The following is a 22,761-nucleotide window of genomic DNA, read 5'->3' as shown; positions in this document are numbered from 1 at the left end:
CTAGTATTGCCACTTTCACTAGCACCAACATCAATTTCAGTACTAATAGTCGTTCCAATACTATGATTATGACTACTAGCAGCTCTATCTTGGTTTAAAAAAGCGTGAAGCGCACCGAAGCGCAAACTGCCCCGGGGCTTAAAGCGCGGGCTTTTGGTGAAAGCGCGGGCTTTTTGTAGGCGAAACGCGCTAAAACCTAAAAAATTCTAATATATTTACCTACAATATATTTTATAGCAAAAAACACAAATACTTAAAACCACAAATACTTAAACACACAAATACTTAATTTAAAAATTAAAACACACAAATACTTAAGTTTAAAGTACGCAAGTCTAAAAGTTCAATCAAATCTCAAGCAACTAATCAAAAATCATCATCATTAAGTGCATCATCCCCATCTCCTTCATCATCTTTGTCTTCACCAATGTCCTCTTCCATCTCCTCCCCAACCTCATCCTCATCCTCATCTAAGAGTCTTCTCGAACCCGAAGCAACTACACCCTTTCCTTTATCAACTCTAGATGCATGTCTAGTGCTATAAATAGGATCATTAGCTCCCGAAGCCTTGCTAACGGCACTCCATGTCAAATTATCATCTCCAAACACAAGATCATTATCTTCATTAGAAGAGTCCTCATCCATATGTCCAAGCAACCATTCATTGCTATCATCAATCTCTTCTAATAAAATAGGATCGATTGTGTCTTTCCTCTTGTATCGCCTTTCCAAAGTGCGATTATAGTTCACATAAACCAAGTGATTGAGCCGGTCTTATGCCAATCGGTTTCTCTTCTTGGTATGAAGCTATAAAAATATTAAAAATAATAGATTAAAATTATAATTTATGTATTCTAGCAAAAGTAAAATATAATAATAACTTACATGTTGAAAGACACTCCAATTTCTCTCACATCCAGTAGCACTACAAGTGAGGCTAAGAACTTTTATCGCAAAAGATTTGAGGTTGGGACTTGAAGATCCATAACAAGACCACCAATCCGCTATAGACATTTTAAAAATAAATTGTTGTTAGAATATGGGATATAAATTAATTTTAAATCAATTAGAAATTTCAAATATGAAATATTACCCGGTGATTTCATCTTTCTATGTCTAATCGTCATTGCATTGCCAAATAGACCCGTTGCATTTTTGTAGGCATCTAACTCAACCATGATCTTGTCTTGAGTTGCTTCATCGCGAACCAACCTTTGAATGCTTTCATACAAGCCTTTCTCAACCTCTTGACAACTCACTCCCTCCGGATTATCATAATAGATTTCCGGATTTAGAAAGTATCCGGCCGCATGTAAAGGGCGATGAAGTTGGCAATCCCATCTTTTATCAATTATCTCAAAAGCTTCTTTGTAACGCTCCTCTTTGTGACCAAAACTCTTAGCAATAGCCTCTTTAGCTCTATCCGTAGCTTCATAAATGTACCCCATTGCCGGTTTTTTATCCCCATCAACCATCCGAAGTACTTTCACAAGAGGACCTACCAACTTAAGAGCATACAACACATTCCTCCAAAATGTGTCTTGCAAAATAATAGATGTCATCTTCCTCCCTCCCGCATCCTTTTGCCACTTTGAAGCAATCCACTCTTCCGAAGTAACCATTTTCCTCAAATTGTTTTTTTGCTTGTGATATTGTGCAAGAGTGATAAAGGAAGTTGCAAATCTTGTGACCGCCGGTCGATGCAAATTCCTTTGATTGGTGAATCTCCTCATCATGTTCACAACGGCGACATGGTTATATATATAACCATTCATGTAGATTGCCTTCTTGATAGCATTCTTAATCATTGGAAGCTTTCCAATATCCTCCAACATCAAGTCCACACAATGTGTGGCACATGGAGTCCAATAGAGATGTGGTCTTTCAAGCATAAGAAATTTCCCTATTCATAAAGATTAAGCTTTAATCATTAAGAAAACATAAATTGAAAGTTTAAATTAAAGATGATTTAAACTACTTACCCGCTTTAACATAGTTAGAAGCATTATCCGTCACCACTTGCACAACATTTTCCTCTCCAACTTCCTCAACAATGGCATCAAGCATTTTAAACAACGTTTGTGCATCTTTCACAACTTCGGAAACTTCCACCGATTTGATGAACACGGAGCCTCTTGGAGAGTTGACAATATCTTTTTGCACCACCGAATCACGCCATCCATCGGATAAAATAGAACAACCCTTTATTGCCCATTCTTTCTTGAACTCCAACATTTTGGTGTCCACCTCATCCACTTCCTTCTTAAGAAAAGGAACTCTTAGCTCATACATACTCGGTGGAACCAATCCCGGACCATATTGTCCAATTGCTTCAACCATAGCTTTAAAGCTATCACTAGTAGCCGAATGGAATGGAATTGCATTATCATAATAGTACCTTGCAATTGCTTCACAAGCTTTTTCCCTACAAACTTTGTCACAAGCACCAAAAATCCCCTTTCTTTCTTTCCTACCCTTCAATATTTCTTGAGATTGAGGGTTAGGTTTCTTAGGGGCAAGTAACACATCTAAAGGACCCTTCATCCTCTTAGGAGCCGGTGCTACTTTACTCGTGACGGTGTGTGACGAGCTACCCAATACTTCCATCTCTTCCTCTTCTTCCTCACCTTGAGGCTCCCATCTTTGAAAACTATTAGTCACCTTACAAGTTGCTTTGTTAATCATATAAGTCCTAACTTCCTCTCTTACATGCTCGGGAGCCTTAGGACATTTTTTAACACTCCTAAAACCTCCAACTAAATGTTGTTTCATTCTATACGCTCCTCCATTCGTACTTTTAGAACAAAAATTACACGTCCAATTACTTTTATTCAAAGGATTGGGCGTCCCATATCTTTTAGCTGGATCATCTCCATCCGTTGATGATGCTACTTGTGAACTATTTGAAGTCATTAAAAAACTGAAAAAAAAATAAAAAAAATCAGAATTTATTTAAAAAAAACAGAAAACTGGACAATGAATATTCATTTTAAAAAATTCAGCTACCCAAAAATGAAATTAAAAAACTGAACAACAAAAGGAAAAACCGGAAACTTTAAACAATGACCCAAAAACAAAAAAAAAAACTGACAGTAAAAACAAACTTGAAAAAACCGAACAAAAAAATGAAGGAAAACTGGAAACTTTACCTTTGGACGATGACCGGCGGCGGCGGCGGACAGCTGGCGACGACGGCGGCGGGCTGGAGGCGGCGCGCGACGGCAGGCGGCGCCGGATGGTGGGCAGAAGAGGTTAAGGTCGCGAGAGGGATGGGAGAAGACGGCTGGAGGCAAGCTTTTGTTTTAATGAAATAAAACCTAGTTTTTTTAAAATTTAAAAACCTAACCCTAACATACTAAAAGCCCGTGCTTCAGCGCTTCTCGCTTTTGTGCACTTTGTGCGCTTCTCAGCGCTTCTTGTAGGTGAGCGCGCTTCGCCCAGAAAAAAGCCCAAACCTGCGCTTCACCAAAAGCGTGCGCTTTTTTGCGCTTAAGCGCACTTTTTTAAACCAAGAGCTCTATATTCCTCAACATACTCAGCATAAAGATTATTTAAAGTCTCACGAACTGTGACTTTAATTAATTCCCCTTCAACTTAAGAAAAGAAATTGCTAGCACAATGCTCAATATATTTCATCTTATTTCTAGAATCCAATGAAGCTGCTATTGAAATCATTATGTTACAAGAGCCCCAATACTTATCAAACTTCTTTTTCATTTTCTTTCAAGAAAGAGTCACCCGAACCTTCAACATTAGCTTTCAATTTCAATAAGTTAAGGTAATAAAAGATTGGATGTTGGATATTCAGAACCTGCAATAAATAAATAAATAAATGATATATGATACAAAATATCATGCAAATAACAAATATAGGCTGATCAAACATTTAAAATATAGGCTGCCAAATCTAAAGTAAAGTATGTAAGTTGCCAATATGTAAAGTATTTAAGAATATGTAGGCTGCCACACATGAAGATTTTGTTCCTACAAATGATGCGGCTCCACTTGACAAGAAACATTATGAATATGTGAAATATCCACACATGAAGATTTTGAACTCTATTTTACAATTGTAGGTTGTTGAAAGAAATTGAACAGATACAATAACTATCCAACACTGATTATGTGCATTCCATTTATTTAGTTTCTATGGAAACAATTTTGTTCTAATAAAATCTCCACCAACATGACAAAGAAGTTAGTAACCATAATTAATCTATATAATATATGGATTGCAATTGAAAAAATAAATATTTAAAGTATTAAAATACCTGAGATCAAATCAGTGACATTCTTGAAATCTTTGAGAAAATTGCAAACAATTTGAACTCTCTTCCTTTCCTCTTCAGTAGGCAAATAAATATAGGAAGTATCCTTATGCCGATATCGTGGAAAAACTGCTTTAAACTCTAAGGCAACTTCGGTTCAAATTGAACCTCGAGTTAGTGGTTCTCGAAGCCATATTGATGTTATTTCTGATGATAGTGAAGATGAAGATTCAAGCGATATGTCAGAGATTACTGTGTACTTTGCTGAAAAGAAATACAAGCACAAAACATTCGAGGGTGATCAGTTTGATATCCTACAGTGGTGGTCCAAAAATAGCCCGTGTTTTCCTATTCTATCCGAGATGGTGAGGGACATCATGGCTATCCCTATATCGAGCGTTGCTTCTGAGGTTGCATTTGGCACGAGTGGTCGCGTTTTATCTCAATATGGTGGAGGCTTTGATATGTCTCCAAGATGAAGAAGATATGTCTGAGACTGAGTTAGAGAAGGAGTTTGGATCGGGTGAGTACTTTAATGTCTTATAAACTATAAAATTCAAACCATTATAGATATGCTAATTATTCTTCTTATTTTAATTTTTTTAAAAATAATAGTTTTGACACAACTTGGGATGAGTGGAGGACATGGAGTTCGTGGAGAAAGTAGTGGAGATGTTTCTAGTCAGACAAGCTGAAGTGTCTTACCCTGAATCCGTTTCTTTGTTGTTGGTGTTGAACTTTAGACTTGTGTTACTTTATATTATGTTATGTTTGTTGGTGGAGTTTAGACTAATTTCATCAGACTTTTTTATGGATTGAAAGTAATTGACTTATTATTGTTATTTTTGGTTATAATGTGAGTTAGTAGTTTACTTTAATTGTCGTTAATTGTTGCCTAGGTTAGGAATTAATTTATTATCATTGTTCTTTTTTTTTTAATATAAAATTACAAGTCTCTATAATTTTTTTGTTTTGTTCTAAATATCACAAGTTATGAGTTGTGGAGTGGATAAGACCACATTCATTCTTTCAAAGGTTAAGAGTTCTAATCCTATTGCACACATTCTACAATTTAATTTAATTTTTTAAATAAAAACCGGTTAATTCGGTGTTAACCGAATTAACCGATTTTTTCGAACAGATTGAGAAATTGCGAATTAATCGATTTGGACCGGTTAACCGATCCATTAACCAGTTCGGTTACCAGTTAGGAAAGGCCTCTTATCTGATTCTGGTTAACAAGTAAACCGGTTCTGTTAAAACCGAACCGAACCGAATATCAGCCCTACATGGAATGCCTTGCATCAGGACGCACGGTTGAGCACATCAACCCTCAATTGTCAACAAAATATCGTCATACCTATTGTTGCGGCGTGTTCGGGTAAATCGTGATTTCCCAGACGTCTGTTCCCGATTCCTCATTCACAGGTCCATAGCTAAGCCCAACAGCTCTAAACAGCCATTGCATCGAGTTCTTCACATTGTCGAACTGTGCGAGCAATGCATCATCATGTCTGTGGCTTTTGGAGAGGGTGTCATAAATCGTGATTGTTTGTTCAATCAAGACTGCATCATAAAGAACCCAATGGTTTTCGTTGACAAGCCCTATACCATAAACATGGTCGCATTTGTGCCAGAGAACACCACGCTGCAACGGCAACTTTCCAGCAACATACTAGGATAGAAATATTGAGTGTTCTCGGGGCTTGCTACTCTTCATTTTTTCATGTTGCAATGTACACGGTCAGAATTGTTATATTATTTTCGGAATAATAGGCCAGTAATTAAGGCTACCTGCAGTGTTATGTTTAGCAATCTTACCCAGCATACCATCTCAAGACAGCTCCACCGTCGGAGGTATATTAGTGGCTTCTGATTTGCTTTCATCATGACCAAATTTAGCAATATTGCATCCATGTGCTACCATTACATAGTTCTTCCTTCGTCCCACTTATATTGGCACTTTTCAAAAATAGTATGTGGTCCCTACCTTCTCTACACACATTAAACAAATGGTCCCCACCCACTTTACACTCTCAACCCCTTATTCCTAATCTCCGTGCCCAAAGTAAAAGTGTCAATATAAGTGGGACGGAGGGAGTAGTATATATTAAACCTCAAAGTTCAAAACTAGAAAAAATGACCTAAAATAATTTGGAGGCAAATCTTTTTATAGCCCCTTTTTTATGAAACATAAGTTATATAGCCCCTCCTTATGAAACATAAGTTAAACAACCCTTTTTTGCTGAAAGTACTATTATACCCTTATTTATTTTTTATTTTTTTCTCACAAAATAGACAAACAATTACAATCCTCTCTTCTCTCTCTCAATTGAATTTCACGTTTTTTCATCTTCAAAGAAAAAGAAAAGGAGCGGCGACTGTGAGCATCTTCACCACCCGTCGTCGCCGCCGCCGCCGCAACTCCGCCGTCGCCGTTGAAGCCCAGCCAAGCCCGCCGTCGCGACCTCCTTCTTCTTTAAACACGCTGCGATTTCCAGCCAAACCCGCCGTCGCGCGCCGGACGCCGTCAGCCCCCGACCCGACGCGAACTGGGGCTCAAAGCCCAGCCCTTGTTCGCCGCCGAAGCCCAGCCGTCGAACCTGCCGAAGCCCAGCCGCCGCCGCCGAACTAGGGCTTAAAGCCCAGCCGCTGCTGCTGCAATCCGCCGCCCAGTTGTTGTCTGTCGCGAGTACACGATGGAGTACTCGATCGTGTACTCGATCGATCGTGATCGAGTACTCCATCGAGTACACGATCGAGTACTCCATCGAGTACTCGCCAGAAATTATTTTCTTCTCTTTTTTTCTTCGCTAAATATGTGTTTTGTAATGTGTAGGTTATTGCAATTTGTAATGTTGGATTTCATTGCGTAACTATATGCATTGACTTGAGTGTGGCTATAATATTTGATGATTGGATAATAATTTAGTTGAATATTATATTTGATGGTTCGATTATAATTTGCACAAGCGTATAATTCGTTAATAATTAAATGCAACATAATTTTGATTATAAATCTCGAGAAAATAAGTAAAATTAAAAATTATGCAAGATGTACACCGAGTACTCGATCGTGTACTCGATGGTGCCATCGAGTACACTGAGTACTCGATGGTTCCATCGAGTACACCACCGAGTAATGAAAAATAATTATATTTTTTGTATTATTTTTTGGATTAATTAACAAATAAAATATTACGTCGTTTGTACTCTAAACAATGAAAAAAATTTATTATTCGATACGATACTCGGTAGTACATCGAGTAGACCGACTACTCGATGGTGCTATCGAGTACACGATGACCGACTACTCGATGGCGTTCTCCATCCATTACTTCATCGAGTAGTGAAGAACAATGATCGACAGAACACTTCATATCATTAAAAATAACGAGAGAAATAGTAAAATTGAAGAGCGAGGGAACGCTTCGTATCATTAAAATTCACGAGAGAAATAGCGAAATTGAAGATCGTTCTTCACTACTCGATGAAGTACTCGATGGCGTTCACCATCGAGTACTCGACCGAGTAGTGAAGAACAATGGCGATTTTTTTTATCAATTATTGTGATTTCAACCCACAATCCTTGTTTATAACGTCAACGGGAGTATATTTGGATATTATATAACATGGGGTGTGATAATCGATGAACACGTGGCATGTATCCTAAGTTTGAACATAAAAGTCCACACTATATCTTATGAAGTAGATATTCTACACTTCAATCATTTACTCTAGTGCAATAGTAAAATACACTTAATACTTATATTTTTCACCATATTTAGCATAAACACGTTAGTTAAGAGCGAGGGAACGCTTCGTATCATTAAAATTCACGAGAGAAATAGCGAAATTGAAGATCGTTCTTCACTACTCGATGGAGTACTCGATGGCGTTCACCATCGAGTACTCGACCGAGTAGTGAAGAACAATGGTGATTTTTTTATCAATTATTGTGATTTCAACCCACATTCCTTGTTTATAACGTCAACGGGAGTATATTTGGATATTATATAACATGGGGTGTGATAATCGATGAACACGTGGCATGTATCCTAAGTTTGAACATAAAAGTCCACGCTATGTCTTATGAAGTAGATATTCTACACTTCAATCATTTACTCTAGTGCAATAGTAAAATACACTTAATACTTATATTTTTCACCATATTTAGCATAAACGCGTTAGTTAAGAGCGAGGGAACGCTTCATATCATTATAATTCACGAGAGAAATAGCGAAATTGAAGATCGTTCTTCACTACTCGATGGAGTACTCGATGGCGTTCACCATCGAGTACTCGACCGAGTAGTGAAGAACAATGGTGATTTTTTTTATCAATTATTGTGATTTCAACCCACATTCCTTGTTTATAACGTCAACGGGAGTATATTTGGATATTATATAACATGGGGTGTGATAATCGTTGAAAACGTGGCACATATCCTAAGTTTGAACATAAAAGTCCACACTATGTCTTATGAAGTAGATATTCTACGCTTCAATCATTTACTCTAGTGCAATAGTAAAATACACTTAATATGTTTATTTTTCACCATATTTAGCATAAACACGTTAGTTAAGAGCGACGGAACGCTTCATATCATTAAAAGTAACGAGAAAAATAGCAAAATTCAAGATCGTTCTTCACTACTCGATAGAGTACTCGATGACGTTCACCATCGAGTACTCGATCGAGTAGTGAAGAACAATGATGGTTTTTTTAATCAATTATTGTGAGTTCAATCCATGTTTCTTGTTTGTAACGTCAACGAGAGTATATTTGGCCATTATATAATACGGGGTGTGATAATCACGTAATACATGAACATCGTTTAATGTTTATAATCTAAACAATAACAAAAAATTGTTATTGTTCTTTATTACTCGATGGTGTACTCGATGGTTCCATTGAGTACACCATCAAATAATGGAGATCAATGGTAATTTTTTTAATGAAAAAATAATCATGTAACATCATTTATAATCTAAACAATGATGGAGTACTTGATGGATAAAATTGAAGATTGTTCTTCACTACTCGATGGAGTACTCGATGGCATTCACCATCGAGTACTTCATCGAGTAGTGAAGAACAATAATGTTTTTTTTTCAATTATTGTGATTTCAATCCACGTTTTTTGTTTGTAACATCAACGAGAGTGTATTTGGCTATTATAAAACATGATAAGTTTATCGTGATAATGTTAGAAAAAATTATGGTTGTTCTTCACTCCTCGGCTGTGTACTCGATCGAGTTCTTTATTACTCTATAGGACCCACGTGATGAATACATAATTTAATAATGAAAAAAGGTTTTAGTATTTCATAAATGAAAATATCTCCCCAAAAACATGATTATAAAGTACTTAAACAAGGTTTATCGGATAATATTGAAAAAAATTGGGGATGTTTTTCATTACTCGGTGGTGTACTCGATCGAGTTCTTCATTACTTGATGACAATTTATTTAATTTGATTTTGTGTTGTGTTATGTTTGATTGTGTTTACTTGATGGTGTCACCAATCGTTGGTGGACTGCCACTACTCGATCGAGTTCCCCACTCGAGTACACGATCGAGTACTCGATGGAGTACACGATCGAGTACTCGATGGAGTACACGATCGAGTACTCGATAGTGGAATAAATTTGACAGGAGAGAGTGAAGGGCGCGCGACGGGGCGGGGCTTGGCAGCGGCAACATGGCTGGACTAGGCTAGGCGGCGTGACGGCGACTGAGAGGGGCTGGGCTGCTCGGCGCGACGGGGCGGCGACGCGGCGGACGGCCTGCTGCTGCTGCACGCTGCTGGTGCTACTGCACGCTGCCTGCTGCTGCTGCGTGGCTGCTGCTGCTCGGCGCGACGGAGCAGCGACTGGTCGGAGCTGCGGCGGCGGCGACGCGGACAGTGGCACCGGCGACGTGGTGAACGGTTGGAACTCACCATCTTTGAGGTAAATTTAAAGTTGCAGACGTGAATTTGAAAATAAAAATGTTGATTTTCAATTGTTTTATTTATATATAAAGTTTAAATAAAAATGAAATATAAAATATGAAATAAAAGTATTGAAAAGTTAAAGGGCACTCTAGTCTTTTAAGTTATAAAGGGTTGTCTAACTTATGTATCATAAAGTGGGGCTATATAACTTATGTTTTTATGAAAAATGGCTAAAAGTGATAATTCCCACAATAATTTGAAAGGGAATGTCACATACCTCAGTAGATAGAGATTTATTTTGTTTGTACAAGTGGCAGAAAAAATTCCATCGAACCACATGTGTATTTTCAATCTTGAGTATCACCTCACTAAAATCAATTACCAACGTATTTAAACAAGCCAACCGCAAGAGATGTTATTAGACTGATAGGACAAAAGTACAATGAAAATTACCATAACAATTCATTATTCATATATTAAATAATAAAGACATACATGATTTATACCTTATTTTTGCTTCACTGCTTTTCTACCATTCCTTGAAGGATTTCAGTTTCATTGAGTCAGTTTTCATCAACACGCTGAAAAAGGTGGCGGTGTCACCTACGACATTTCTACCCCAGTCATCATCTATGTCTCCTTGAAGAGGTAGAGCTTGCTGTGTCAGCCATTGCAAGTCGGTGCTCGACAAGGATTTCGTGCGAGAACGACACATTGCAAAACCCTCAACTACGCGTAAATAAGTTTAAGTTTAAAACTCCATCATATACACAACTTTCATAATGACAAAGGGCTATTTAAAAGAAATTTTGAAGGCCAACTGTGTCTGCGGGCAATTTCGTCCAAACTATAGTCCGATGTTTCACACCATTCTTTCCCTGATACGTTGAGCATTCCACGAGCCTCCTACACCGACGAAGGTTCTGGCTGCTCTACCTTATCCCGAAACCTAACTTCTCTTTCTTTCATCCATTGCCACATTAACAAGCAGGTGTTATGCAGTTCAATTATTTTTTTTAGTATTGTCTCCTGCAATCCAATTTCATTACAGTTTATAGTTATGGATACGGTCAACTCGAAACAACAAGTAGTTTTCAATATAAATTGAAAACTAGTGGTCATAGGTTGCATACCTTCTCAACTTCGTCTAGCCCCAACGATCGTAAAGACTCCGATTCACTCGCAGCATCTCTGAATGAGGAGACATCGTCGAGCATTGGCTTCTTCCTTTTATCCTATTATGTTGGGGATTTCCTTTTCATGACCTCGTTCAATTCTCCGTCCTCTCTTCCTTTTCAAGCTCTCTAAGTTCTTTAGGTGACTTCTGCATCTGTTTCTATACGATTCAAATGAATGCACATATTATTAACAATTAAAAAGGGAAAAAAATTAATTTAAAACATATTTATTAACAAATAACTCACCAAATTAAGATAATCCTCTATCATGTCTTTCATACTTTTGTAGTAGCACATGTTTGACTTCGTCGACCATCGCAAAATCCGTGGAAAAACATTGTCCACTGATCCCTTTTGAATGGCACAATATTTTGCAATGTCCGGGAGGATTTCGTATGACCAGCATTGGATGATGAAAAATAAATCCATAAGTGTCGAAGTTAATCGAGCTTCCTCTTTTGATCCTAAGATCCATCATTTCGCGCGCTGCAATCACTTCCTACAGCAAGTGCTCATAACACACTAAACCCCATGGGTACGCCTGAAATTCTAATATATTATCCACCAACCGAATGAAATCAAGGTTTACGGTCTGACCTATAGGTCCACCCAACAACACTAAAAAAAGAAAATGTAGAAGGGCCAGTTTGAAACATATGTCGCCCCCCCTCCAGTTTCAAATTGGCAAGCGCTCAAAAACTGCGTCTCCACATCGTGAGCATTTACGCTAGTGCTTCCTTCAAAGATCCTGTCAAGCAGAGCTGAAGAGTACGGTCTATAATGCCGTTGTTCGAAAGGCAAACCCGTCATTAAAAAGAGTTTCTCTTGGCCGAACTCCACTTCTTCCCTTTTGAAGGTAAATTTCAGACGCCTTTCCGCAATGCTGGAATCCATATTCAGGCACTGCAACAGGAGGTAGAAAAGTTGCCCTTGGAACTTCATATCTTGAAATTCCAACAACCTCCCAAAACAACTCGACTGAAAGCGCTTAAGATTTACATAATAGAGTTTCTCTATTTTATTATCAGGGGTTTTAAGTGTAGAGCCGCGATGGCCAACTCCTGCACCTTCAGATGTTGAAGAAAGGCTCCGTTAGCCGAAAGGAAGTTCATATCTATAACGACTTACAACTACAATCGCCAAAAAACATACAACTTTGAAAATATCTGGCGAATTTAAGGCACAATATTCATGTAATAACATTAGTCATGACGAAGGAAACTATTAGGGCACAATATTCATTTAATGATATATATCAAGTGGAAAATTTGTTCAATTAGGGCATCGCATCGCAGTTCAAGAAGTACACTGGGAACCAATGAAACTAATAGCATAATGTTTGGAAATCGACGATGCATCGCAGTGGGTTGTTTGTTTCGATTAAACGTATTATTATAAATAAAATTTACCTTCAACTCTTAATTTACATGTGCTTACCACTATTAATTTTGTAGTTATGTATTTGTATTTTTTGGATAGTATAAGTTCTGCATAAATGATGATTTAGTTTGGTATGTTGTATTTAGTCTAACGTAGAACAGTGGAAGTAATAATGTTATAAGTTACTTATATGATAGTTGGTCAAAGGCTGTAACATGATATAATTTGAAATCTTTTTTTATCTAATATAGAGGTAATCATGCTATACATATAGAAGTCAATAGTTAATTTTGTAACATGTAAAGATGTAACGCCTTTGCAATTTTGGCTCTTATTATATTATGATGATTCATGAATTAATTATAATTATATGCTTATTAAGAATTAAGAATTATATTAAAATAAAAGTAAAAAGTAATAAATAAAAGAAAGTCAGCGAGAAAACGTTACTGCCACGATTTCTGTAGCATCATCAAAGAAAAAAAAAATTAAAATGGAATAAAGTAGTTCTCGAAATGCGTGTCAAATCATGGTTGAACATTTGACTATAGTGAACTTATTTACCCTATTAAAATAAAAGCGAAATAATTACAAAATCACTTTACACGTAATATCATTTGAAGAGGCCTCATGAACTATATCTCATGTAGGATGGAACATCCCCTCTTTTTCCCCTCTTTTCCCATCAATTAAAATATTATGCCTCATGAACTATATCTCATGTAGGATGGAACATCCCCTCTTTTTCCATCAATTAAAATATTGAACACTCAAATGAATGTACTCTCCTTTCAGAATGTACTCTCCTTTCATCAACTGAATGTACCCTACTTTCATCTACTAAAATATTAATATACTGCAGAATGTACTCTTCTTTCATCAACTAAAATATTATAACACTCTAACATAAAATACGTACAAATACCCTATTAAAATATGGAAATAATAAAACACTCACAAATTAATTTCCTATTGAAATATGCGAATCATCACAATTAATGCAGGATGCACTCTTCTTCTCGCATCACCTTAATTGGATTTTATAGTACCGTTTTGAGTTATAAGGCTTGGATATTGAAATGAATATTCAACGTATATGGAAATGAAATGATAATTTGGATATAACGCACACTTGTTCTAGCTAAATGAAGGAGAGGATAACATACACATGCCAAGTAAAACATAAACGTCGATATCAAGTCCCTAAATTACAAACTTCAAAAAATAAAGACAATAGAAAGCATAGAGAGAATAAACGAGGGCACATAATGGGCTACACAACGATGGGATCTGCTGGCAAAGCTACCTCCTTGAGTATTGGTGGTCAAGACCAAGACCGTCCAATCCTCCTCCGCCCCGATGCCCGCTCCGGTGAACTTGGAGTCGTTCAAGTACCTCGCGTTCTGCGACTGCGTGTAGTTCGTGAGGACCAGCGTGGCCGTCCGTTTGGGCACGCACACGGGCAGGATCATCCCGTCCACCGTCGTGTTCGCGTCGACCTTGCACTTCTCCAACACCGCCGGGTAGTCCGACATCAGCGTGGTTGGCGCTGCGTTGGACGCGCAGCTCTTGTCCTCCATTTTGTCCGCGATTTCATCGGCCACGCAGTCGGCCTTGTCGTGCTTCACGAGAGCCGGGGCCTTGGCCGAGTTCCTGAAACTGTTGATCCCCTCAAGTAGATCTTGCTCCTCTGCATATATATGTTAAGAAGTGATCATACTTCACTATGCAGCAAATATAACATTTGATACAAACAAGAGGCGGCACCAGGGCATAGGGCATTACTATATCGAAAATTATAGTCACGTACATAAAAATAATACGAAAATAGTAGTAGATCATTTTTCTTTTACTTCAACAACAAATATTTCGATGATTACATGAAAAATTCCACTAAATTTTATATTGTTACATGAATTTTGATTACACATAAAATTCGTGTAAGTGTATAAGCTAGGGCATAATAGTAGAAAATGACTACTTCCTCCGTCTCTCAAACACCTTTATTTCTATCCATTTGATTGGTCTTCAAAACATCTTCATAACTTATTTTTGAACAATTTCACTATATAATTACCCTTGCAATATTCACTTTTTATGAAACCCATTCTACACAAATCAAATACAGAACTAATTTTTTTTATTAAAACGTTTATTAGAACCGTGCGACCCTCACTTATGAAGATGTTTGAGAGGGGGGAGTATTATTTTCACATTTTTTTTATCTATGTCAAAATTTCCTTTTGTCATATGTAAAAGGCTAATGTAAAAAGTAACAATTATTTCCATATTTTTATTTATATGGAAAATGCTAAAATTGGACATTATCTCACGCAGTATAAAGTAACTCGACAAGTTATATATTGAAGAGATTATTAATTCGCACAGCAGCATCGGAGTTGAAGGTGAGGAAAATTAAATGCGATTATATGATTGCATATCGAAGATGAAATGGGAAAGGTAAGTATGAGTTATTCCATTAAATTTCTACTTGGAATTAATAATTAAGAGAGAGAGAGGGAAGCATTAATTAATTACCATCGGAGCGTAGCTGCAGAAATAAGAGGAAGAGGAAGACATGCAGCAGAAGAAGACGACTCCCAAAACATTCCATTTGTTCCTCTCAAAGTTATCAAGAATTGTGAAGAAAAACTTTAGCTAGTTAGATTGTAACGTCCAAGGGAGAAGAGGCAGCCACCATTTTATTTCAACACGTTGCATCCATGCAAACTACACATCTTCACCTCCTCACACGTCTCCGAATCGCCATTTTCCGCTCTCTACAAATATTATATTTTAATATCAAATTATAGTAATTAATTCCATACTCGATGAGACTCCATGTTGGATTCATTAAATAAACTGTTAGGACAAATCAAATATTTCAAAATTTTGGTATCATAATGAAATTTAGATAAATAGATAATGGTAACCAGAAAATAATTACACTTTCTATAATTAGTGTCCCTTCGCGGACATAACATCCGCTAAAATTCGAACATCACACAATACTTTAATTTTATAACTATATTATAAATAGAAGTATTCGTACGATTAAATTTTAAAAAATTTATGAATGAATACTATCATTATTCAGTGACATAACTAAAGTTTAACTGAATTATATGCACAAGTACAACGAAGTTCACTTAATATGATTTCATACACCAAGATTAACATTCATAATCACAACGAATACTAACTCTTTGTAACTACTAAGGGTGTGTTCTCTTTGGTTGTAAATTTATCATGGAAAAATGAAGGATAAACAAAATTTCACCCTTTAAATCCTTTATTTATTTTTCCACATTTCCTACTTGACCATTACTCATTCCTCATTTACACTACAAAGGAGGGATATTATCCCTCCTTTGTAGTGTAAATGAGGAATGAGTAATGATCTAGTATAAAATGTGGGAAAAGAAATGAATGATTTAAAGGGTGAAATTTTGTTTATTCCTCTTTTTCCCATGATAAATTTACAACCAAAGAGAACGCACAATGTTAAAAAAAAATATTGATGTAATAGAAGAAAAGGACAACATAAAAAGATCATCAAAACTGATCGCATTTTCCCCTCATGAAATAATGCCAACACTATTCACTTAATTTTTACAGAGGCAATGGGTAAAAAACAGGTATATTTTACACCCTACAATGTTGCATTATGCAAAACAGAGAGTGATGGATCCAAGCCAAGCATGGCGCCTATCAGTTCCTTCTTTCATCCACACGGCTTCTGTCACGCGATGATGGCCGCCTGGAAGAAGAATGTCTAGCGCGTCTGTGCTGCTTACTATCCCGTTTCTCTTTCTCATCCAAGTCGGACGAGCTACTTCTTTTCCTTCTCGGTGGAGATGGGATCTGATTCCAATAGTAAACAACGCAAGATTCAATCAAAATGCACACACCAACGACTCCATTTATGCACAGCTGCTTCTTTTGCTCACCTGAAAGCGCGACATGTATCTTCCTTCAGGAGGAGGTGGTATGCCCAGCCTCTTTAAGTCATCAAAAGGAATTTGTTTCCTGCGAGATTCAGTTTCAAACTTAACTACGTATGAGACACTAATAATTTTAAACAAACGGAGGTGGCAGCAGCTATGTATACCTATTCTACCGATCATAACCCTTATTTTATACTAAAACAAGTAAAGACATACAGTGGAGCTCGGAATGGTCTTTCTCGTCCTCCAAATCGAAGTTGCCCTGATTCTTTCTTGCCACCGAGGCCCCCACCTGTCAAACAAGGTACGGTTAAGCTTTCCCAGAGTACAAGCATGATGAGGGGAAAGGTTTGGGCTTGCCTAGCCTTCTTGGAATCCAGCCAGGCATCAGTTGCTGCCTATTGTAATCAACTATGATTTCAGAATCATCAATAAAAGTATGATGAGCATCCTACATATAAAAGAAAATAAGTTAGCATCACTAAATCTCAAATGAAGATCAATGGATATAATATAAAGTTTCATATCATGGTTTAAGATATTATAATATGACAAAATGCAAGTCTTTCAAGTAAGGGAAATGATGCATGTGGTGAATGTTTGTAGAAAACTACTTAGTAAGATACAGAATAATGACGCAAGACGACTTGGGCGGTTGACTAGCTCTCTTTATACCCATACACGCGCGAACACACACACACATACATAGAAAAAGAGCACGGGCATCTCAAGAAGTCAAACTGAGGCAAGGATGGATAAAGAACAAAAGTCATGCACCTTGTATGCTCGACGCATGTCCTTCTCAGTTTCGAACTCAACAAATGCATAACCACGTGAGGCACCCGTCACTGAATAGAAACAATCTACAGTGAGCTGGTTTTTATGAGGGAAACAGAAAAAAAGGAAGCACGTAATAAAGAAAGAATAGTACAAGTCATCCCTCAAGTATAGAGTTCATCCATCGTAGAAAAAACAATTCCAGTTCCTACTTTAGATATAAAAAGAATAGCCTTTAAACTCACCATGATTTGACACCCATCAAGCAAACCTAAACTAAAGCCAGTTTCACACCTGCTCTAAATATTCCCTCCAATCCTTAAAATCTCTTCAATTCCTTTCAGTTACCCTTTCTTAGCAGCATGCAATCGATATACAGCAGTCATTTGTGTTGTTAGGGTTTTGAGCTTTAAATATTCCCCCCAAGTTCAATGTATTGGCCTTTAGAGAAACTGCTTTCCGATTTTATATACTGCACAGTTATTCTGTTGTTAGGATCAATATATAATCTGAAGCTAAATTCTGCTACCATCTCTTCTTTCAACAGGAAAGTTCTTTTTTGCATTCTTTTTGAACCAGGAAACAAATAAAAGACCTTGCCTTTTCTAATCCACGCACCACCTTTGATGATAAGCAATCAGGGATCCCCAGCCTAGTAAATTTCTCCATCCAATACCAAGAATCGTTCTTCTTCCATTCTTTATAATTTGCTCATTTTATGAAAAAAGAAAAAAGATCATTCATGCAACCGATAATTGCTGACTCTACAGAAGTCCTCAGAAGATAATGCCAGCTTCTATCACTTATTGTCCTAATAATCTTATTTGAACCCAAATAAGACACACTCACCATGACATCAGTAGATTGCAATTTTCCAAATCTTTTATTTCCCTAGTAGCAAAACAACCAGCTGCTTTGATAAGGCTAAGTTTGATGTATAAACTAGTAAAACCTGATTATTCAGCCAACACATTAAATTGCTTACAAAAGCAGCTTAGTAACAGTTGGGGATACTATCAGTAGGAGAGATGCAATTTCACATGCCAAGATTAAAAGACCAATAGTGTGGAATTTAACTATCAGAGGTACATAGCTCTGCATCAAATTTCGCAGAGATGCTTGGTAGATCTGAAAAGTGATCATAGTTTAGCCAGAAATTTGCTTGCTCTTACTAGAAAAAACTAGAATTTTAATGTAAAGGAACAAGTTTACCTATGTTCCTGACCAACCGCAAGTTCTTGACACGACCGTATTCGCTCACAGCCTGACAAAGAGACCAACAGAACAACAACCCAAGCTCATTTCACAACAACAAACCAACAGTTTAGCTTCCAATTCCAAAACGAATAACATGAAATACCTTGCGGAGAGTGTCCTCGGTGGTGAGAGGAGAGAGACGGCCGACGAAGAGAGTGCAATAAGGGTCGCCGGTGACTTTAGGGTCGCCGAAGGGGTCATCTGCAAGATTGCGGAGCGCGATTTAAATTGGACAGTGAAAACCTAATCAATCACCGCGATGAATGGGTAGGGTAAATTTGATTACATAGGGCTGCTTTGGAGCAAAGGAGAGCTCTGTAGACGCCGTTGTCGTGGGGAAGAATGTCGGTACCGTCGATGCTGCCGGCTTGGATAGGATGGTATTCATCTGCGTAGAATACTGAACTCATACTGCTGCTGCTGCCGCCGTCTCCGCCACCGCCGCGGCGGCTCATTTTCGCGAATCCGAACTACACTATTCTAGCTTCAGCTCTGGGGTTCAAATCCTACTACCGTAGAAACAGTTGACATTTAAATTATGATCATTCCAATATAAGGTTATTTGTAAAATATACCTATATTTTTTAGTCAATTTTATATTTTAGACACGATTATTTGAATGTTTCTTACGAGCCACGAATATGAAGGATTTTTTAAAGCTCGTAGACAAAATAGAAATATGATAGCTTTTCTTTTTAATTAGAAATTATAAGAGGTATTTGAATATATAATCAATTATACAATTCGTACGCAAGCGAAACCTTAATACCATATAATGGTGGAAAAACTACACCGCACGCAGGCGAAAGTACAATATCACTTCAACGTGAAAAAACATCACCGCATGCAGGCGGAATTAAACCCAAGACTTTTTTATAAGTAGAATCTTTGGCATCAGAGGAAAATTTGATAGCTTCAATCACTTATTTTTTGAGAGGTAAAAGAGTAGTATTATATTTATTCAATAAGATCATCGGTTATGTAATATTCTTGAACCAAACATCTATCTATCTATATATATAATTTATACATATAATTTATACATATATAAAAGCTGGTCCATCTAGCCAAAAAAATTTCCCGCTCTTTTACTCCATCTACTTTTGGAAAGTTGATTTATATTTAGAAAGTTCACTAATTCATAGGATGATATATATATAGTTGCGGGGCCCACTTGCTACAATCTATACATCTATCTATACATATATAAAAGCTGGTCCATCTAGCCAAAAAAATTTCCCGCTCTTTTACTCCATCTACTTTTGGAAAGTTGATTTATATTTAGAAAGTTCACTAATTCATAGGATGATATATATAGTTGCGGGGCCCACTTGCTACAATCTATACATCTATCTATACATATATAAAAGCTGGTCCATCTAGCCAAAAAAAAATCCCGCTCTTTTACTCCATCTACTTTTGGAAAGTTGATTTATATTTAGAAAGTTCACTAATTCATAGGATGATATATATAATTGCGGGGCCCAATCTATACAGTGCTCTTTTATATCATGCAATTTATAGTTTTGTGAAAAATATCCTTTATTTTTGTGAATTTATATTTTTTTAGATAAATTTATATAAATATCCAATATTTAAAATTTAAAGTCACCAGTATTTTTCAGTGTGAATTTATATAAATTTTGAAATATATATATATTGTGAATTTAAATATCCAATATTTAAAATTTAAAAATCTATACATATATAAAAGCTTGTCCATCTAGCCAAAAAAAATTCCCGCTCTTTTACTCCATCTACTTTTGGAAAGTTGATTTATATTTAGAAAGTTCACTAATTCATAGGATGATATATATAGTTGCGGGGCCCACTTGCTAATTCAAAAGACAAATGCAATATCTTATTATTATAAATTTTGAAAGACTTCTTTACATACAACATTTGTAGTAGACGAATAACCTACCTTGTCTTTATTACATATCAAAATTTTAGACCTCTTCAGCTTGTAACTCTAAAAACAGCTACATAAAATTGATCATGCCTAAAAATAGGCTTCTTAAAAAATAAACTCACGTGAGAAAGTGATTGACCTTAACTTTTGTCTATAGTCATAGCATAAGAAACTATAATAACAAACTACCGCCGTTGAAACTTGAACGATAGTCTTGGATCAGCTGGTTTCGGTGTCATCTTTGGTATCAGGACTTGATGTTCTGCATTATGGCTCGTGAGAATTTTTGTAACACCCCGCCTATTTATATTAAATTTAGAATTATTTTGAACTTAGATTAAGATGATTTATGCCGGAGAAATGAAAATGAGTTTATTCCAACAAAATTATTTTCAAAAGCTTTTTTTAAAATTTAGTCTTTTGAATTTTTGTGCATTGCATAAATTGAATTATATGAATGTGATTAATTCTATATGCTAATATTATTTTTAATACTACATGATTTAATTTATGTTAGGCTTTAATTATTTAAATGTGTTGGGCTTTGACAAATATTTATTTGGGCCTTAGTTTTTTTTTATTGAAATGATATTCTATAAATACCAAAGCCCAAAAGCCCACACCAACCTCCTCATTTGTACCACAGCCATGAACAGTGTGTTTCACCATGCCTCTACAATTGCTACACTATTCACCCCATGCGCCCACTCCTACAAGTCATACAAAATCCCCTAATCTCAGGGATTTTGGGTAAATTTTTCAACGTCTCACCTCCCTCTTTTCAATCCTTCACGCATGCTTCTACTTTCTATTATTCGTCATTGCTCCTATAAAATATCATCCTCATTCATCTTCTCTCCTTACCACAACAACACAACTTCTACGGTAAAGAATTCTTCTTGTTTATTCAAGTCTCAATCTTCTCATTCATTTTCTAATATCAGCAGATTTCTTTCATATGCAGAGAAAACCATCAAATATCTGCCATTTTTACAGAAACCACCGAACAGAATTCATACAAAAAGGTTTCACCTTTCAATTCCTCTACTTATTCATTCATGCTCAACATCATAGTACGAATAAAACCAACTGTAGATAAAACAAAGAGATACTGAATATTGTTCTTACATTTGGTAACATAGATGAAAAGATTAAATGATACAGAAATGAAGAATTTATATGAACTGGACTTGTGTGTTGCTGTGTTGGCTTGATGTTGAGTGTGTGCTTGCTGTGGTGAGAATCGAGTAAGGAGAGAGAGGGCAGGCGGCGGCCGGCGGTGGCTCCGCGCCACTGTTGACCGGAGTGTGCAGAGAGAGAGAGAGAGGGTGAGAAGGGCGGCCGTGGTTAGCTCCTACTGATGCGGCCGCCGGATCTGTGAACAGGGGAGGATTGAGAGAGAGACGAGGGAGGTGGAGGGCGCGGCGGCAGTCCGTTTCTCCTGCTGCTGTCGGCCGATTTGAGTGAGGAGGGAGGGAGTTCAGGCGGCGGCGGCTGGTCTGGTGCAGTCGTCGGAGGGAGTTCTGGGTCCGGTGCGATAGAGGGCGAGTGATGGGGGCGGAATCCGAGAGAGTGAGAGGGAAGTGGAGACGCGGAGGTAAGACGGCGCGCCGGCGTGGCGGCGCCGCTCTTGGCCGGACAGAGAGAGGAGACAGAGAACCGAGAGAGAGAAAAGGGGAAGGAGAGTTGGGGGGGTGTGCGGCTGTGGGTGTGTGCGTGTGTTTGTGTTAGTGTGTGTTGTGTGTGTTTTAAAGAAGAAGAAAGAATATGGGTTGGGCCCAATTTTTGGCCGATTTAAATGACTAGGCCGATTTTATTTCATTTGGGCTGTGTGTTATTTTCATAAAATGAACTTTTTACTTATTTGTTTGGCCCAAAATGATATGATTCCATTCATATAATTGCATAATTATATTTGACTAATTAAACTCTAATAGAGTTTGATTAATTATATTAAAGGTGATTTGCATAATATTATTATTTTATGCATATTTATTGAGTGTAATTATTTATTATATGATTTAAAGCATGAAAGAAATTTGCATTAAACATTTTGCAAATAAAACAACGATTGTTTTAATTGGTTTATATTTATAAATCCAA

The 22,761-nt window shown here is 37.0% G+C and overlaps 4 protein-coding genes across 5 annotated transcripts; all 4 read right to left on the bottom strand.

The window, feature by feature from the left end:
- Window positions 1-266: 266 nt before the first annotated feature.
- On the bottom strand, window positions 267-2,141 carry LOC130996945 (uncharacterized). Its single transcript, XM_057922231.1, has 3 exons — window positions 1,094-2,141; window positions 886-1,004; window positions 267-807 (listed from the first exon to the last, which is right to left on the bottom strand). The coding sequence occupies exons 1-3, from the start codon at window positions 1,890-1,892 to the stop codon at window positions 775-777; spliced, it is 951 nt and encodes a 316-aa protein (XP_057778214.1). The 5' UTR covers window positions 1,893-2,141; the 3' UTR covers window positions 267-774.
- Window positions 267-3,414, bottom strand: LOC130996958 (uncharacterized). 2 transcript variants are annotated; one of them, XM_057922251.1, is made up of 2 exons: window positions 2,751-2,972; window positions 267-599 (listed from the first exon to the last, which is right to left on the bottom strand). In XM_057922251.1, exons 1-2 carry the CDS (start codon window positions 2,911-2,913, stop codon window positions 367-369), a joined length of 396 nt encoding a protein of 131 aa, XP_057778234.1. In that variant the 5' UTR covers window positions 2,914-2,972; the 3' UTR covers window positions 267-366. The 2 variants fall into 2 exon arrangements, with proteins under 2 accessions (XP_057778234.1, XP_057778232.1); XM_057922249.1 differs by lacking the exon at window positions 267-599 and adding an exon at window positions 2,142-2,259 and having other exon boundaries at window positions 2,399-3,414.
- A 10,568-nt stretch (window positions 3,415-13,982) lies between these two features.
- Window positions 13,983-15,527, bottom strand: LOC130998601 (uncharacterized GPI-anchored protein At3g06035-like). The gene is made up of 2 exons (XM_057924015.1): window positions 15,304-15,527; window positions 13,983-14,455 (listed from the first exon to the last, which is right to left on the bottom strand). Exons 1-2 carry the CDS (start codon window positions 15,377-15,379, stop codon window positions 13,983-13,985), a joined length of 549 nt encoding a protein of 182 aa, XP_057779998.1. The 5' UTR covers window positions 15,380-15,527.
- A 788-nt stretch (window positions 15,528-16,315) lies between these two features.
- LOC130996953 (U11/U12 small nuclear ribonucleoprotein 35 kDa protein-like) lies at window positions 16,316-19,284 on the bottom strand. Its single transcript, XM_057922240.1, has 9 exons — window positions 19,033-19,284; window positions 18,850-18,947; window positions 18,702-18,753; window positions 17,490-17,560; window positions 17,073-17,163; window positions 16,929-17,004; window positions 16,716-16,794; window positions 16,445-16,629; window positions 16,316-16,380 (listed from the first exon to the last, which is right to left on the bottom strand). Exons 1-8 carry the CDS (start codon window positions 19,199-19,201, stop codon window positions 16,477-16,479), a joined length of 789 nt encoding a protein of 262 aa, XP_057778223.1. The 5' UTR covers window positions 19,202-19,284; the 3' UTR covers window positions 16,316-16,380; window positions 16,445-16,476.
- Window positions 19,285-22,761: the final 3,477 nt, after the last annotated feature.

Source organism: Salvia miltiorrhiza, chromosome 8, assembly GCF_028751815.1.
Source record: "Salvia miltiorrhiza cultivar Shanhuang (shh) chromosome 8, IMPLAD_Smil_shh, whole genome shotgun sequence".
Classification (NCBI taxonomy): domain Eukaryota; kingdom Viridiplantae; phylum Streptophyta; class Magnoliopsida; order Lamiales; family Lamiaceae; genus Salvia; species Salvia miltiorrhiza.
This window is presented reverse-complemented; position numbering and strand designations above follow the sequence as displayed.